Source organism: Sciurus carolinensis, chromosome 4 (assembly GCF_902686445.1).
Source record: "Sciurus carolinensis chromosome 4, mSciCar1.2, whole genome shotgun sequence".
In the NCBI taxonomy this organism is placed as follows: domain Eukaryota; kingdom Metazoa; phylum Chordata; class Mammalia; order Rodentia; family Sciuridae; genus Sciurus; species Sciurus carolinensis.
Window position 1 is genome coordinate 175,227,991 of NC_062216.1, and position 18,491 is coordinate 175,246,481.

Here is an 18,491-nt window from a genome sequence, read left to right on the forward strand (position 1 = left end):
CCAGTGCCCCCTCGCTGCACCCCACACACAGGTGTGCCCTGCGGCATCTTCCCGTGCCCGGCGGGCCTCACATAGGACACGTCCTCCAGGCTCATCTCTCACCCAAGAATCGGGGTCCCACCTTTTCAAAGGGTTCGTAGTGCTCTGTTACGTACACGCACCACACTTCCTCATCCACGCTCTGGTCCGCACCTCTGCTGCCTCCACGTCTTGGCTGTTGTGCCACAGTGGACACGTGTGTGCAGGCACCTCTTTGAAATGCTGCTCTCGCTTCCTCTGGGTACATACCCGGGGTGGCAGAGCTGGATCCTGGGTAGCCCTGCTTTAGTTTGTTGGGCCTGTGTTGCTTTTTTGTGTGGTGGCCCTGACTTACGTTCTTGAAATAAGATTTCAACTATGAGGATGAGTTCCCTCCCCCCGAAAGCAGGCGGGGGTGCGGCAGCCTGGCGAGGCGGGTGGCGCTCTGAGGCGGGGCCCGCCTGCCCTCCGTGGCCGCCTCCAGTCTCTACTGAAGAGCTGTTTCCTCTTTAGAGAGGGGGCAGCAGCCTCAGGACTGAGGGCTGAGCCTGGCTCGCAGAGGTGGGCTCCGTGTCTTGGCCCGTGAGCTCCAGCTGCCCTGGTGACCACCATGCTCCTGGCTCCAGGCCACAGTGGCCACTGGGATGGCTGCAGTGCCAGGAGCTCCTGGGTGGGAGGGTCCACGGGCTGGCTCACCCCGGCTCTGTGTCCAGCGTAGAAGCTGTGCAGTGGGCCGTGCGGGCCAAGTCCGCCATGCTCTGTGCTCTGGGCCGTCCCCGGGGAGGGTTGGAGCTAGCATCTGGGTGGTCGTAGGCCCACAAGCACACATCAGGTAGCGTGTGTGAGTGTCCATGAACCAGGCCACGGTTTCCAAGGAACACTGTGTTCCACTGATATTGACAAGTCCATCTTTGCAGGAAAGGCCTTGGTCCCCTGGGAAATGTCTTTGAAAATGTCTCCTTCATGGCTTTCCAGAGGTGGTACACACACGTAGACATGCACAGCTCCCCGCCACACACACACTTGCCTACTCAATCATAGTACACAGAGGTATTGTGTGCATGTGCCTAGACATGGGCATATGAGCACCCAAGCATATAATAGTGCACAAGTATACGCACAAGCATGCTCAGACACACAAGACCATGCACACACCTACACACATGCACACACACAGATGTGTCCATGCAGGTACCTGTATACATACACATGTACATGCATTCACAGACACATGACCACACACCTGTCCACGTGTAAACACACGTGCAAATAGACATGCATATGCTTATACACATGAGCACACAGAGAAACATGTGAACTTACATGCAGTCACACATGCACATGTGTGCACACATACATGACCTTATACATATAAGTGTGCACATGGAGCCACAAATGACCACATGTCTGGGCACACATGTACAGACATACACATGCATGTACACACATGTGCACGCACAGACATGTGACCATATACAAATCTACACACATGCATGCACACACCAACATTCACATGGGCATGCTGTGCATCTTGCTAATAAACACGTACGTGCACACACCTCCATACACCCGCACATGCACAAGCGCTTGTGTCCACATACATGTCCTGATACCTAGGTGAGGACATTCTGTGACTTCCTCATGTTGAGCAGCGTGGGCCTTTGGAGCTGGTAGAAGCTGCCTGTCCTGAGTCCCCTGTGGTCCCCTGGACTTGGCTTCAGGGTCAAAGCAGCTGCTTCCTTGGAGTGCTCAAGTACCCCCTGCTTGCCCCTGGGCATGTCTTTCCTGATGCCCAGCCCTTAGCCCCTCCTCTCCTGGTGCCCTCAGCTAACCTTGTGTGCACAGTGGGTCTGCACAGATCCAGGGCATGGGCTGCTCTGGGGAACAGATGGGCTGTACCGGGAGTGCCCCATGTCACACAGGCCAGATGGCATTGTTCCTGTGCCACTGAGCACCTGGGCAGCAGACAGGGACTGTCCAGGGTAGCCGTGGGGTAGGGGCAGCGAAAGGACTCAGACATTTGGGCCAGGGCATGTCAGAGCCTGTGGGAACTGGGGCACGGGATAAGGGATGTGTGTGTGTGTGTCCGTGTGCCCGTGTGCATGCTCACCTGTGTGAGGTGCATGTGCACAAGTGCAGGCACGTGTGTGTAGGGCAGCGGATGGCAGGTGGGCACAGCTCTCCAGCTGGCCCAGAGGCATTGAGCAGATGTCCCTCTGTAAGAAACTGCCACAGGAGCTGGCTCCAGCTTCATCTGCGGCGGAACTGGCTCTTTGCCGAAAGAGATGCCAGACCCACATATTCAGGTCTGTGGGACCCTCCCCAGGTCAGCGCTGGCCAGGGGCCACGTAGCTCTGCCCATTCCCAAACTTCTCCACCCTGTGTTTTAAGCTCAGCCTCCTGGGCCGCATGGGGAGGCATCGCTGAGACCGCTGTTCCCCAGTGCCCAGTGTGGTCTGCCTCTGAGTGGGGTTGCCCGTGGGGCCACTGGTGTCTGCCTGTTCAGTCCAGCTGGGCTGGGTGGCTGCTGTCCAGCTCCTCACATCCCACGAGGTTCTAGGTATCTCCATGGCCCTTGTCCATGCTGGCCCGGAGCTCTGCAGGGGGTGCAGTCTACACTCAGGGTGACTGAGCTGGCCCATCCAGTCTATTCACAGGTGGGCACCTGCTGCCCCCATGCCTGCCGGCACCTGCCCTGGGTGGGTGTCTTTCTCCTTGGATTCCACCTGCTGCGGGTGCTGCCTGCAGAGGTCTCCCCTCCCCTCGCCTCCCCGCAAGGCCGGCCCACGCCCCTTCTCTCTGCCACCCGTGTCCCCCGCTCTCTGCCAGACCTCTGCATTCAAACCCTGCCCATGCGGATCTCCCCCCCGCCCACGTCTCGGCTGTCCACTGCGGACACACCACTGCCTAGCCCGCAGCCCGTCCTCCCTCCTTCTTCGCTCCTCAGGAGTGGGGCTCCCTCCCTCCAGCCCCACCTTCTCCCCGCCCCAAGGCCAGGCCTTCTGCAGAGCTTGCTGGAGTGGGCTTCATAGCCCGTCCCCTCTGGCCATGTGACTTCCTTCTCACCCAGCCCAGCCACGGTAGCCCCTCGGGAGCCCCTGCCACCGTGGCCCCATCAGGACCTGGACGTGCATTTCACTGCTAGCAGGAGCAGGGCCAGGAGTGACTGTCCCTGAGTGATGGTCCCTGAGAGCTGGCAGCTCCCACCTGGTGGGCACCTGTTTGGGGGCACCCGAGAAGGATTGCCCAGTCGCCCAGCCTTGCTGGGCTTCCGGCTCTCTGCCTCCTCCTTGCATGCTAGGCCTGAATTCAACACACTGTGATCTGAGTGCTCTGGGCATTTCTGCTGTGTGACCACAGGGGTAACTTGTCTGGCCGTGAACTTGGAGGCCTCCAATAACACGAGGAGTCTGACGGCAGCCGCTTGTTGATCAATCCCCTCTGGATCTCAGAGCCAGGCTCTGCTCCACAGACCCGCTGGTGACCCCTGGCTTCCCTGTGTGCCCATCCTGGGCACCACAGTAATGTCCCTGCACTTGGCATGACTCACCATTGGCCAGGGTGCCTCTGCCACCCACCCCGCGGCCTTTGGTGGTCAGTGTGTTCACCTTCTTACGCAGCGCAGTGGCTGGCTTCAGTTCTACTGATATATACACTTCCTTATTCAGAGTGCAGTGTGACATCGTGTGGATGTAACACTTTGTGGACATCATCCCGAGGAATCTAGGTTTGTCACCTCTGTCCCCAGCAAAACAGATGCAAGGAACAAAGAAACCTCAAAAGGAAAAGGCTCGGCCCCCTCTCCCTGGTACCATGGCCTTTTCCTGAGGGGCACATGGTTAATACTTCTGATTCTTACCACTGATTTTCATTTCTTTATTTTAAATAAATGGGATGGCAGTCGGTGCACACTTAGACTTTTCCTTTGTGACCTGTCAGTTCTGATTAGGGCCTGCGGAGGCACTTCCCATTCTGAGCAGGCGGGGAGGCCTGGGGTGGAGGGTGCCTTGCTCTGAGCATTGACCTCTCCCTTCAGTCACGCATGTGTGTGTGTGTGCGCGCGCACATGTGTGTGAATCACACACATTCACGTACAGATACGGAGACGGGGAGCGCTTTTGCGTGAGGTGTGTTTATGTGTGTGCATACATGTATTTTCTGAGCTTTGTTGACATGTCGATTTTAAAACTTGAATAGAAACGAATGGCATTTACAATACTATCCCATAAATGTTGTTTACCACAGAAAGAAGATTTGTGACTAGAATTATGGAGAAAGAGATGTGATATTTTATTGTAAAGCTTCTGCCTGTTGGAGGAGAGTCTTCTGCGTCTCAGGGCCTCGCACATCTTGTGCAAATTCTTTATGCTCCTGTGCTTCCCCAAAGTCCAGTCAGCTGGCTTCCCCTCACTCCACACTGCTGTGACCCCATTCTCTGCTGGAGTGGCCGCCCAGGTCAGCTGTGCCTGTGGACGTGATGGCAAGGGGTTCCGCATGCCTTGGATGTTGTGTCCCACCGAGACGGGCTGGTTCCATGGGGCCTGTCTTCCCTGTCAGAGCTGGAAGACACTGCCCCCTGTCTGGTGGAAGCGGCGGCACCCGGGGAAAGCCCGTGTCCTTGATTTCTGGCTGTGTGGGACACAGTGGATTTGTTGTCTGTGTGTCCTGCAAGGTTCTCAGAGTAACTGGCTTCCTTGGTCTAGATCTGGAGCCCCTGCAGCTGGGGCGTGTGCTGTTCCTCTGACCAGCTCCTCTCTACTGCCTTTCTCCCTTGAGACTTTGCAAGCAGGGGAGCTGAGCCTGGGATAGCCCTCCACACCCCCATCTTCCCCTGCCTTTCCTTTCCACGAGTCTCTGTCCTTGCCAGCCCTCAGCTTCTTTTCTGACCGTTGTGACTCTTTGGTGCATCTCTTCTCTCACTCTCAGGCAGCTGTGCCCACCTCTCAGCGTCCCTGCTCCCTGGCTTTCCAGCTGGTCATCAGCACCTGCTTTTCCCTGATGGGCACCCGTGCCCTCTGCTTCTGGGCACGACGTCTTTAGACTTACCAGGATCCTGCTCCCCTCTAGGAGTCAGGTGTCGTGGATGGGCATCCCCACAGGGGCGGCCCCGTGTGCGATTCACGGTGGGGAAGGGCAGCCTCGGGACTAGCTCGTCCTGGTCTTCCTGTTGGCTGAGGAGTTCCTGCCTCCTCTCGGGCTCTGGCTTTCTTACTGGGGCCTGGATGATTGGCCATCTGCTGAGGCCTGTAGCACCCATCTCAGGATGAATTAGAAATGCGCATGATCCCTGAGGCACTCGGGTGCACTAGTTTGTGCCTACTGGATGCTGAAAACCATTCTGATGTGGGAATGTTCTCTTCCTCCTTAAAACACAGTAAAACCCCACCACGGCGCACCTGTACTCAGGTGTCTCTGAGAGTGGCACTGTGATATGAAACACCTGTGCTTTCTGTGGCGACAGTCATGGTGGCAGCTAACCTGTTGTGCTGACTGGCCTGCCTGTGTGCCTGACTGCAGGTGATGTTACGTTTCCCCAGAGATGCTGCCTGGAAGTTCCCCTGCCCCACAGGCTCCCAGGCTGCCGGCACTGTGGGGACCCCATGCACAGAGGGCCCTCTCCTTGACAGCTCCTGCCTCTGGCTCAGCTGCACTTGCCCCTAAGTGGTGGGGACACACCTACTAGCACTTTTGGGGACACAGCTCTAGCCAGGTGCCTCCTGCCACCCACCGGCCCAGCCGCCATGCCCCTCGGGTTATGCCCTCTCACTCCCAGGTCTGTCCTGGAGAGGGCATCTCCTGGACTCCTCTCTTCAGTGCAGCACAGAGCCCAGGTCCCCTGTGCCATATCGGACCTGTCCATTCTGGCTCCCCGTCCTCAGCTCGTGGTGGGCTTGTCGTTTTCAGCGGGTCTCTCCCTTCCTCAGGGAGCCCACGGTGTCTCCTGAGGTCCAAGTGAGTTTCACTGCCGCCATCCAGGGCTGTCTCCCGCTGCAGGGGCCTCCGTGGTCTGCACAGCTGACCAGCTCTTCCGGGTGTGGGGCTCTGCCTTCCCAGTTCCTAGTGCGGGAACCACACGAGCCCTGTGTTTTTCCTGAGCGGAGGTCTGGCGACCCTGGGCACCCAAGTCCCTCCCAGCTGACAAAAATGAGCAGGCCATCTCTCTTCACCAACTCTCCTTTCCTTCTTCTCTTAGCCCTCTTCACAGCAGGTCCTCCAAACGGGTTTCCTTTAAGTTCCTCTTGAATTTTAAGACACTGTCCAATTTTCAAGATTTCAAACAATATGCACCTGATTGGGAACACAACCAATGTCAGAGATGGTCTTGTCTCTTGATTGAGGTCCCTTTGGGGCAGGCTCGGGTGTGCGCGATGGGCACCTAGAAGACCCTGAGCCCACTGCGGCGGAGAGCTCTGCTCCAGGTGAGGCTGCAGGCAGTGACCTTGGCGGAGGTCAGGCTCTGCAGGCTGGGCAGGGCAGGTCGGGACTGCCCCAGGGAAGGAGGGCTTCACTGGAGTGTCCAGAGCGGAGAGCGGCAGGCTGCTTACAGGAGGTGGGGTCTCGAGGGCCGCTGCTCCGGGAGACGTTTAGTCCCTCCCAGGCAGGTCCAGAGTGGCCTGACTGGTGTCAGATGGGGTCACTCTAGGGTGGGAGGACTCTGGCACTCCTCTTTCTTAGCCATCTTCGGGGACAGGGGAGGGGTGATGGCAGACCATCCACCTCCCTTCTGACCAGGACTTGGGTCAGGCAGGCAGCATCAAGCATGGTGGCCAGCCTGGCTCTGTGTTTGACTTGCTGGTGACTAGTGCCAGCTGCCATGCTTCTCCAGGCCTCAGTTTCCTCAAATGTGCATTGAGGGATTTGATCTCACTGACCTCTAAGAGCCCTTCATGTCTGGCCTCTTTCTCATCCAAGCACATACACACTTAATGCAGAGCAGAAACAGCCTTCATGTCAAGCAAGTGGGCTTGAGGTTCTTCTTGTCCCACCCACACAGTCCAAGCCTGTCCAGCTAGAAGCTGGGGACCTGATTCCTGCCCAAAGCTCTTTGCTGGGTTTTTGAAATTCAATTCAGGCAAGACAGCCTTGAGGCTTACTCCAGCGCTCCTGGTACGAGGCTCTGGACAGACAGGGAGGGGAGGATGGAGGCAGCATAGGGAGGAATCTACTGGGTTCCTCTGGAATGAACCCAGTACATGCCCTGAGAAACAGGCAGCTGTGTGAGGCTGGCACAGTGGGACCCTGAGGGATGAAGTGCGTGTTTGTCCATGCAGATGTGCCGTGTTCAGAACCCGCGGAACTACCTCTCCACGAGCAGCCTTCTCTGAGCGGGTCCAGCGGCAGAGCAGTTCCGGGCACTTGCCGAGCCTCAGCTCTGGTTCCATCACCTCTCCAGGAGCAGTGGGGTGCGAGGGGGTTGGGCGCCACTTCAGGCCTTCGGTCCTCCCCTCCAGGCGCCGGCCGTGGCTAACTCTGCAGTGAGGCTCCTGTGCACCTAGGTGGAGCCCGACCCGCAGTTTTCCGCTGGACCAGCCCCACCTGACCCGCTGGCGCGCCAGGCGGGGGCGCTGCAAGTCGACCCGGGTCCCCCGGGTCTCCTCCGCGGCCCAGTGCGCATCGGCGGCTCCGCGGGCCAGGCGGAACGCAGACGGCGGCGCGGCGCCGGCCTGAGTCCGAGGCAGCGCGGCCCAGCCGCCTGTGCTGGCGGAGACCCGCGAGGCGCTCCCCCTCCCGCCGCCTTCCCAAAAGGGGCCGGCGCCGAGCCGAGCGGCGGGCGCGCGCCACCGGGCCGGAGCAGCGGCGTCCCGCGGGCGGTGAGGCGCGCAGCGTCGCCGGCCCCACCTGTCGGCGCAGCTACCACCGGCACCGCCACCGGCAGCGCTAGCCAGCGCAGGCAGCCCGAGGACGCGCCGGGCCCGTATCTCGTCCCGGCCGCAGCGGCAGCGGCGCGGGCTCCCGGGAGTGCGGAGGCCGGCACCGTCCGGGGAGGACCAGCGCAGCAGCCCCGGGCCGCGCAAGTTCGATCGCGGCGGGCTCGGCCCGGTCGCGCCGGCCCCCAGAAGCGGCGATGGTGCGGCAGCCGGGCGCTCGGCGCGCAGCCCCGGCCCCGAGCCTGGCCCGCCGCGGCGGCGGTGGCGGCGGCGGCGCGGCGGCCCCTTGAGCCCCGGGCCGGAGCGAGAGCGGCCAGCGCGGAGGCGGCGGCGGAGGAAGAGGAGGAGGAGGAGGAGGAGGAGAAGGCGACGCCGAGCAGCGAGCGGGGGGCGACAGGCGAGGAGGACCGGGCCGGGGCCGCGCCGGACCCCCCCGCGCCGCTCGGCCGTTGCGCAATCCGCGGGCCGCTGTCCGGGCCCTGCTGGCGGCGCGGCTCCGGGGGCGGCGGCGGGGCTGATTCATGGGCCGCGGCGGCCGCCCCCCCGCGCTCGGGCCCCCGGCGCCCCGCAGCCCGCGATGGTGGCCGAGTGGCCGGAGCTGCGGCCGCCGCGGCCCGAGACTTTCCGCTAACCTCCCCGCCCCCGCCCGCCCCCTCCCCGGCGCCCTCCCCCCGCGCCCGCTCCCCTCCCCCCTGCCCAAAAAGACACAAATCGCCTCCCGGAGTGGCGCCTCCAGTCGCGGCGGAGCGCGGCGTTGGAGGCGGATGGAGGGCGCGAGTGAGCGGCCGCGGCGGCTGCACCCGGCGGGGCGCTGATGCGGCGCCTGGACCTTCGCTGCGCGACTTCGGGGGCGTCGGCCGAGTTGGCACTCCGCGATGCAGCTCCTGAAGGCGCTCTGGGCACTCGCAGGGGCCGCGCTCTGCTGCTTCCTCGTTCTGGTGATCCACGCACAGTTCCTGAAAGAAGGTAATTGTCCTCAGCGTGCACACAGGTCCTCGGGCGCCGTCCTTCGCTCTCCGAGCCGCTCCTGGCTAGCGGCGACCCCTGCGCCGTACCCGGCTTCCAGCACGTTCCGCCGCCGCCCCGCTACCGCGCTCTGCCGAGACTGGGCGAGCGCCACTGCGGGTCCCCAGGGGCCGGGGGCGCGAGCTTTCCCAGTCCCGGCCCTTGCGCGGAACCCGCGGATCCGCGCGCATGGGGTTCTCAGGCGCCGTGCACCGGGTTTAGATGAAGCGCGGGGTGCGGGCGCACTGAGTCCTTGGCACCTCCCGCGCTGCCCCAGAGCACCGGCTCCAGCCAAAGCTGCTGTTCCCGTCTCCAGCCCCGCAAGGCTGGGTGGCAGTGGCGCCCGCCAGCACGCCGCGGGCCCTCGGTAGATGGCACCAGCGTTCTACGCTGGCAGTCCGGTCTGGGGCTGACGCGGAGCTGGCCTGGGTCGGGTGGACTAAGCGCTGGAGACGCACTAGTGTCAGAGGCAGGCCTGAATGCTCGCTCCCCTGCGGATACCCCGTGCCATTTTCCAGTCTGGATTAGCGATCCTTGTGTTCTGACTGGAGAGCAGGATCCTGGGCTGCCCAGACCCCAGCACCAAGTTTCAGTCCCCTTCCTCCTCTGCCTCTCTAGATTCAGGTCTCTCTAGTCTCACTTCCTGGGACTCTGCGGGGGCATGCGGAGGTAGAGAACAGGGTTCTTTGAACTGGGGAACACTGGCCCGGGCCCATAGTGTGGGTTACACTGGCAAGCAGGGTTGGTGGGCACTCCTGGAAACTTCTGGCCCAGGCCAGGCGCTCCTTGTGCCCAGTTCTGATGCACCTGAGCTTAGCCTGGCCTGCCATTATGGAAGTGAGGGACTGAGGCACTTGCTTCCCTGAGTGCACCCACTGCCTGTGGCTGCTGGAAGCCCTGTCCACATGCCCTGCAGGCACTGCCTGGTGTACCCTTGGCTCTCAGGGAGAACTGAGCCCAGGGGAGGGCTCCAGTGACCCCAAAATTCGCTTTCACAGCTCTGGGTTCCTATGGAAGGGCCAGCCACGCTCATAGCTGCTTGCTTGCCTGATTAACGGGCTGCGGCTGCTGCTCGGGAGGCAGGTGGGTATGGAGTCACCCAAGTCCTATGACCCAGGAAGCAGATATGTATGGAGTCACCCAAACCCTGTGACCTCCATCCTACTCTGCATTTCCCTCTCTTGATTTGGGGTCCCGGTAGCCAGTGGACAGAAATGGAATAGAGCTCGAGGAGGCTGCCCAGAGCCTGCTGCATGCAGGGCCTGCTCATCTGGACTCCGTGGGCCCTGACCTGGATTGGAGGCCAGTCCCTCTGCCAGCTTAGTGACCTATTTCAGGAGAGGTGGTTCTGCCCCAGGGTGGTGGTCTCTGCTGCCAGGGTGGCTAAGGAGTCATTTCCTCCAAGATGTCCCCAGAGGCCTGTCCTCTGCTGGTGTCCTCTTCCAGGTGTGAGGTCCAGCAAATGGTTTGTCCCACACCCCTTGTTGGGCCACGCATTCTCTACAGCTCTGTTCCCCTCTGGGGTATCAGTTTTGGGGAAGAGTGTGCACGTTAAGAAGTCGGGGCTTCTTTGAGGTGGATCATGCCTACCCACATCAGGATATTCTGGGACAGGTCATGATTTAGGGACACAGAGAGGCGGGGCCATGTTGGGGTGATTCCCTTCTGCCTCCTCCTGTGGGAAGGGAGGTCCTGGGTCCTGGGTCCTGGGAGGGCACTGCTCCAGGCCACTGTCTTTCATGCAGGAGCAAAGTTTCTGTAGCAGGTAGGAGGCGAAATGAGACCAGACAGCAGTGACAGCCAGAGTCCTGTTCCCGGAGCAGAGTGGTCTTGAGGGTGGCGGGGGCAGCCCTTCGCAGGGCCTGCACTTGCTTAGGAGCCGACCCCCTGGAGCGTCAGTGTGTGGAAGGCAGGGCAGAGTGTAGTAGGGGAGGCAGGATGTGGCAGGGCCAAGAGGACGTCGTCAAGGCGAGGTGTCTTGGAGACAGCCGTCGGGAAAAGTGCCATGTTTGCCTGGACCTCTAGGCCTTGCCAGCTGGGTTACCTATCCCGAGCCGGTTGCCTCTAGTCCTCTGAGTTCCCAGGCCCTGTGCCTGGTATGTGGGACAGGTCAGCAAGGGGCGCCCCTGGCCTTGCTCACTTGATCTTTGTGCTGCTTGGGGTCAGAAGCCCCACGGGCTGGGTTTTGGGTCTGGGAGTGAGCACCTGGGAGGGTGGTTCCAGCGGAGACGCAGGGCCTTCCTGGTGGCAGGCTGCAGAATGGAGTCCAGCAGGAGGGATGGAGCGAGGAGCAGGGACAGTTGTGACTTGTTGCCTGGGATGGAGTGGGAAAGAGCTGTTTAAAGAGCCCTTTCTATGACTCTGGTGTTTTTTGGGGTGAAGAATGGGGAACCCGGGAGCTGCTTTTCCGACCCCCGCTTATGTGGAGACTCGGGCCACCCCGTGGCTAATCTGATGCTCTGGCAGGTCCGTCTTCCAGGGCGTGTGAAGATGAGTGGGGCTGTCAGCGGGAGAGGCAGACCGTGGTCCTCATTGGAGCCTGGCTTGTCCGCTCTCTGCAGGAGCAGGTCCTGCCCACGTTGTGGGGGGCAGATGGCCAGGAGGAAGCGTGGGTGCAGCAAGGGGCTGGAGGGCAGAGGGCTAGGCCGCACTTATCCGGCCGTCTCACCCTCCTCTGAGGACGGCTGTCCTTTGCTTCTAGGGGAGGCGGCAGGTGCCTGCGTTGCTGGGCTCCTGAGAGTGGGAGAGGGCGGGTGTCTAGGGACCTGATTTTAGATCCTGCAGCTCCTTAGGGCACAGAGGCACGTGAAGAGGAAAGGAGGAGGCAAGAGGAAGGCCATCCTTCATCCCCTTGGTCACATTGCCCTCAGAACACTAAGTTAACACAACAGCTGGGATATAAAAATGTCCACTTCCCTCCTCCCAAGACTCTGAAATATTTTCTTGAAGTCTTGGAGTCCCTAGGATTATGTCGCTGCAGCATGCTCGGCTCCAGGGACGCCACTCGGTGCAAGAAGAGTAGACAGAACTCAGAGGGCAGGGGGATGCCAAGGCCCAGGGGTGCGGTGCCTGACTGTGCTGCCTTTGGGACCCCCAGGACACAGAGCCAGGGGCTCACCCGCCAGTGCTTCCCCTTGGCTGTGGATCTGAGCTTTGACTCTAAATCCCCATGGCAGGGAGTGTGCTTGCCGGCCAGGCCTGCGATTAAAGAGCTTCTGCAGTTGGTGTTGAGCGTCTGCGGCGGCCACCGGAGCACAATGTCCCTGTGCCCTAATTCCCCGGGCCCTTCCTTCCGCGTTGCCTTGGCCTGCCTGTCTGCGGCAGCTGCTCCGAGGGCAGTGTTGATTGAGTAAATGGGATTCCGCTTTTGTTATCTAGTTAGCTCTTCATTTTGGAAGCAAAGCATCATTCTGTGAACCCGGGTGGCTGGTGAGAAGAGGTGGGAGTAGCCCCCGCAGGCGCATGATGCGCTGATGGTCATCCTTGTGACTCGGTGTGGTCACCAGCCCGTGCCGTGCTTGTGAGGGCAGCAGCCAACGCAGGGTATGCCATGCCTGCCAAGCCCATCCGCTTATTTTTCAAAATGGACAAAGGACTTAGGAGTCCCAACACAGGTCATGGCCCTTGAAGTTCATACAGTATTTGTTAAATGCAAAAAAAAATTCTTGCTGTTGTAACATGTGCGTGGGTCCCAGAGCCAGGCTGTAGCAGTGGGCAGGGGCTGCAGCGGCCTGTTCTGGGCTGGCAAGGGCTTGATAGACCTTTTGAGGCTGTTCAGAGCCCGAAGAGCTGCTCTCTGAGGCCCAAGGCTGTGCCCAGCTCCCCCTGGCAGCCGTAGCAGAAGAGGAGGAGGAAGAGCCAGAGGCCTGAGTGTCTGAGAAGAGAGGCTTCCAGCACCGTATCCTCCTAAGTCTGCCCTGGCAGGGGCTGCTGGGCTCCGGGCCTGACACCCCGCTGCTGCTGTCCCAGACTCTGGACTGGGTGAGGAGGGAGCAGAACTCAGGAGAGATCTGGGTCTGTGTGGGGACCCGGGGACCTGCAGCCACTGCCTGCCAGTTCTCAGGGCACAGAGGCCCCATGAGCAGCGTGAGGAAGGACAGGCACGGTCATCCCATGCAGCGTCACATGCAGACTGCCGATTGGTGGGTCGGCCTCCTCTCCCCAGTCCAGATGAGTGTGAACAGCTGCCCGGGAGGGTGGACTCGGAAGGGGTTAGGAACGCCCAAGTCCTTTATCATCATTTGCTGTTGCTCCTCGTGTGACACAGAATCTAGATAAGCCCACACCTACCGAAACGGGGCTCTCGTCAGCTGAGAGTCTGACAACTTGGAACAGGGAGCGATTGGGAGTGGAGGTGACTTCAGACACGCCGGCCATGCCAGATGGTGGGAGGCAGGAGGCAGGACTTCCCAGCTCCCCGGTGCAGGGCGAGGGTGGCCCTGGGGAGAGGCTGGCCCCTGCTGGTGTTGGGATTCTGTCCTCACGAGGGCTGAGATGGGCCGTCTCCCTGCCAGAGTCTCTGGAAGCTCACCCATCTCCTGCACTGATTCCACCTTGAGCCCAGGCTCTGCAGCCCTGCGGAGGAGGGTTTCAGCCTGGACATGGATGATTCTGCTACTCGCTAGGTCCTCAGCACTGTGCAGGGCCAGGAGGGCCGAGGCCCCACAGGAAAGGCCACATCCCAGGCCCTGCTACAGTGGCCATGTGGCCCAACCAGGAGCCACGTGCCCAGGAGGGGTGGCGGGGCATGTGCTCTACAAGTGTCTTGCTGCTGACATTTTAATGTGTGTGTGTCTGCATGTGTGCACATGTGTGATCATACGTGATTAAGCACCCCTAGTGTTTGCACAGTTGTGTGTGACCCGCCTCAGCATATAAAAGGTATGGACATACATTTCAAATTTGATTAAAAACAGCCGCTTCATTAGGGAGCAGAGAACACGGCGGTGGTGTGCTTGCCTGGGGGCGAGACGCTGGTCCCTAGTCTCCCAGACCGTGAGGAAGGAAATGGCCGGATCACATGTGGGTGTGGTGCATGGGGCACCTGGTGGCAGCGTCACACGTGCGGTCACAGGCGGCCCCTCGCCAGGTGGCGATCATCTGTGTGCTGTTCAGTGATGGGGCTCGATCCCCCTGTGCTCCCCAGTCCCCAGGCCTCTCTCTCCTCTTCCACCTGGGCTCTGCCTGCCAAAGGGCGGCCCGTCAGAGCCGCAAGGAAACACACGCTCTGTGTGCATGTGCACACACACACCACACCCCACAAACATACCACAAACACCCACACACGTCACACGCACCACCCAAACACGTAACACGTGTATGTCCAAAGGTACACACGGACACACACACCCCTCGCACACATGCTATACACACACACCACGACCCGTGTTCAGCACGCTACATACACATGCCACGTGCCTCACGCACACCCCCGACAGCCTGCCTGTCCCCACGAGGGCCTGCACCTCTCATGGAGCAGAATGGTGGGGTGGACCCACACTTGCCCCACTCTCTGCTCCTGGGGTTCAGCTTGTGCCTGCTGTGCAGCCTGGGCTTCTAGAATGTTCTGCACACCAGAGTGGTGTGCTGTGTTCAGAGGGAGGGCGGGTGCTCTGTCTTCATGGGTGAAACCAGCTCTGTGAACTCAGAGGACTGGCCCAGGTCCCGAGGCCCAGACGTGGAGGGCCGTGAGGTGCGAGGTGGAGAGGCTGGGCTGCCTGCTGTCCCTTGGCTGTGACGGATTGCTTGAGGAACCACCACATGCCCAACTACTGAGCCCTGGTTGTGTCGGGGAGACAAGTGGCACTCAGGGTGGTGGATGCTAGACCCAGGCTCCTGCCACACCCAGAGGAGCTGGACCACAGGAGCGCAGGGGCCTCACGTGGAGCAGGGAGCACTGGGCCCCCCTGTCCCGTCAGAGTCCCTCCGCAGATGCCAGCTGTGGTGCAGGCTTCCTCTTGCAGCTGCCTCCCCTGGCCCCGTGCTGGGAGTGTGGAAGGCTTGGTCCTCCCTCCCTGCTCCTCAGTGTTCCGGTTGGCTCATGTTGTGTGCCCTACATGGACTGGGGAGTCCCTGAGGTGGACAGGCCTCCAGATCCTTCTCCGTAGAGAGGAGCTTCCCCAAGCAGCAGGAGGGTGAAGGTGGTCCAGACCACAGGGTCCGCTTCAGGGCCTGAGCTACACCTGGGCTGCAGGGCCTGTCCCTGGAGCAGGTCCAGGCAAGACAGAAGCGGGGGGCACGAGAGCCTGTGGTGGGGTGGCTGGGACGGCCTGCTGCCAGCCGGGCTGTGTCCTGCTCTCTGGGTCAGCAGGGGAAGGAAGCGGCAGCTTCTTCGGGACCGGATGGTTACTTAGTTACTAAGTGCTCAGATGGCGGTGAGCCCCAGCGCCCGCCATGGCTGTTGTTGACAAGGGTCAGCCCAGGCAGCTGGGAGGAGGGTTCTGAGGTTCCTGCGGTCAGCTGGGGCTGGCAGCAGGGCAGCTTCCACCAGCCTGTTCCCCAGCAGGACCTTGCACGGGACTCAAGAGCTGGCCTTTCCCAGGAACCAGGAACCGGGCCTTCTTTCTGGGGCCGCGGGAGCAACGGCCCTGGAGGGGGCCCCTCCCTCTCTGGTGAGGTACTGGAAAGCCTTTGCTGTGGGGGAGGGGAGTGTGTCCAGGAAACCCTGGCTTCTCCAGGTCACTCCTGCTGCCTGCTCAGTCCTGGGCTCTTGGCCTCTATGGGGTGGTGTTCCTGGAGCCCAGTGTGGACTCTGCTGTGCACACCGGGTGACCTTGATGGCACCGAGCCTTTCCTGCAGCCTGTGGCCCCTTTGTCCAGGTGAAGTGCCCAGGAAGTGGAAGGTGGGCACAGCCACATGTCCCAAGCCTCTCTGCTGATCCCAGGAGGTCTGAGGATGCTGACCAGATTGCCTCAAAGCCCTTCCCAGCTTCAAGGCCCCTTGTCTTTGGAGAACGAGGTCACTGTGTCACTCACAGGTGCTCAGGGTGCCCTGGAGTGGGCGGGGTGGACCCCAGTGTGGCTGAACTCCCAGCTGCTCTCAGCTGATCAGCACCTTCTCCTGAGGACAGGGTGGATGCCTGTCCGGTGTGGAGCTTGGGCAGTGGGATCCCAGCCCACCCCAGGTCGGTGCTGCCCCTGGCCAGCTCTGGGGTTCTCGGCCGGGTCCCCTCGAGTGTGCGTTTCCTGCTGTATGCAGCAGTGTGCTGATCACTGTGTTCTTCTGAGAATATTGAGACCAGTGTTGTCAGGTGGCACCTTGTATGGGTGGGACTGGTCTCTGGCCCTGGCCATCTGCCTCCTTGTTTGTGGCTGTCCTGCAGAGAAGTGGGTGGGTGGGTCACCTGCACACCTGGGCTCCGGTGCACATCTAGGCTCCGGGGAGAACAAGGTCTGTGCAGAAGGGTGACGGCTGCTCACTCAGGTCACCATTTGCTTTGAGCGGGGGTGGGGTCAGTGACGCCAAGGCAGAGTGCCTGTGGGGCTGAGCCTGGGCCTGTCAGGTGACCAGGGGACACTCTTGGCTGTGATCTCAGCTGGTCCTCCACCTACCTGCAGGGAGAGTGACTGTCTCCTGACTTTACCCTTGAAGAGACTCAAGGACAGAGCCAGGAACCCAAGGTCCAGGTGAGGCCTGTGAGCCGAGCCCAGCATCCTCCCCTGACCTTGCTTTGGGGGGGCTTCGGCTGGGAAGCTGTGCCGCGGTGTGGGGTGTGCCCTGGGAAGAGGGGTCCATGAGAGGGTCTCAGGCAGGGACAGGATAGCATCCCCAGAGTGGACAGCCAGCTCCTCACCTAGCCCAGGTGGGACTCCAGCCCCTCTTCATGCTGGGACCCCCTGTGCGGGGCAGTGGTCTCTGTGGGGAGGATGAGGGGTGTCCCTCTCTCTGCCCCCGCCCTGTCACCTGCCCACCGAGGCCAGAGAAGGGCAGGGAAGGTCTTCTAGAACCCCAGGTTGGGACAGCCAGTGCAGCATGCTGGCAGAAGCCTCAGGTGCAGCATGCAGGAGGGCCCGTCCCCAGGACTGTCCTGTACCGCGTGGAGCCTGGCGCACGTGATCTTCCCAGGTATATTTAGAAGAGGTCGCACAGCCTCTAAAATACTCTCTTTTCAAAGCCAACTTCTGCCTCCTCTCACAAGGCAGATTTTATTAGCCAATTAGCGCTCTCCTCCCCGATGACAGAGGCAGCCAAGCAGGCCCTGTGATTCGCTTCGCTGATAGAAGAGCCCGAGACCTCGCTTATAAATAACTCCTCGCTTTGCAGAGACACAGAATCAGTCTTCAGACCTCCTGTCCCCCGGGAACGCCTGCACAGTGGCAGCTTCCTGCTCCTCCTGCCCGTTGCTGTGGGGACAACCTTGATAGACAGGCCGGCCTCCGGTTTGGCATGCATGTACTGATTGCCTGCTGTATGCCAGTCAGGGGCTGTGTGCTGGGGGCAGGTGGCAGGGCTGGGCTGGCTGGGGGAATTGGTGGGACCATATGTCTGGAAACGTGAACCAGGAGCTAGGGTCTGCGCGTCTGTGAGTAGATGCCTCTGCCGTTAGTTAGTGTTCCCCAGAGACAGATGCACTGGAGGGCTCCGACCACCCTCCTTTGGAAGGCTCTCTGCAGATGTAATTGAGGGTCTCCAGATGAGGACGTCCTGGTTAGGGGCCAAGATTCAATGAGGAGTCCTCGGAAGAGAAGCGAAGCGAAGCAGAAACACACACACACACACACACACACACACACACACACCCAGGAGGCATCTGAAGATGGTGGTGAGACTGGAGTGAACTGCCAAGGGATTCCTGGAGCCACCAAGAGCTGGCAGAGCCCGCGGAGGGCCGTGCCCTGCAGACAGCTTGATCTGAGGCCCGGGCCTCCAGGGCTGTGCCTGCGCTGCAGCAGCAGGTCATGGTGGGTCCTCAGGGCAGCCCCAGGAATCGGGCAGAGCGCACAGATGGTGGAGCCAGGGAGCCCCAAGGGCTCTGCCGCCTGCTGTGCGTGGGGGCCTCCAGGCCTCCCTGGGGACTGGGCTGGACTCAGCTCCCACCTTGGCCTTGGGGACCCCGCGGAGCGGATGCTCTGTCAGAGTGAAGGTGAAGACAGGATTTCTGGTTGGGGAGATGGACTCTGCGGAAGTGACCACCTGGAGTTGGGGTTAAGGCAGACCCGGTTCCCCAGGAGATTGGGTGGGGTGGGGTGGACAGGCTGGAGATTCTTAATGTTCCTCCACCCATAAATTCAGCTCTTCCCACACCGAGGGCACGCTCTGCCGTTGGCCTGGAAGACGGCTTCATGTGGACGCGGATGGGCATTTTTCATTTTAATAGCTGTGTATTTACTTTTATGGTTACCTTCTATTTATGGCCGTGGTGCTGGCTCTGTTTACGGGGTGATGGAAAGTGTCTTTTCCACAGTAATGATGCATGGGGATGGTGGAATTTCGGGGTCACAGCGCCTGAGGCTCAGAAGACGCTGCGGTGGGTGACCGCGTTTATTGAGGAGCTACTGAGCACCTGGTACACACAAAGGCAGTGGAGATGTCACCTGCCCCTGGTCCATGGCTGCTGCGGTGGGTGCTCCTGCTGGGCTCAGGCCTTGGCTTGAGGACGC

General features: G+C 60.8%; 1 protein-coding gene across 2 annotated transcripts in view; it reads left to right on the forward strand.

Annotated features, from left to right (window-relative positions):
- Positions 1-18,491, forward strand: part of Tafa5 (TAFA chemokine like family member 5) — a 204,464-nt gene that overhangs the window by 65,266 nt on the left and 120,707 nt on the right. The window contains exon 1 of one of the 2 annotated variants that reach the window (XM_047547896.1): positions 8,626-8,852. The exons of the other annotated variant lie outside the window; for it this stretch is intronic. Within the exon in view, the coding sequence (XP_047403852.1) occupies positions 8,762-8,852 (91 nt within the window). The 5' untranslated portion in view covers positions 8,626-8,761. Of the gene's footprint in view, positions 1-8,625; positions 8,853-18,491 lie in introns of those variants that run through there. 2 annotated transcript variants of the gene reach the window in all.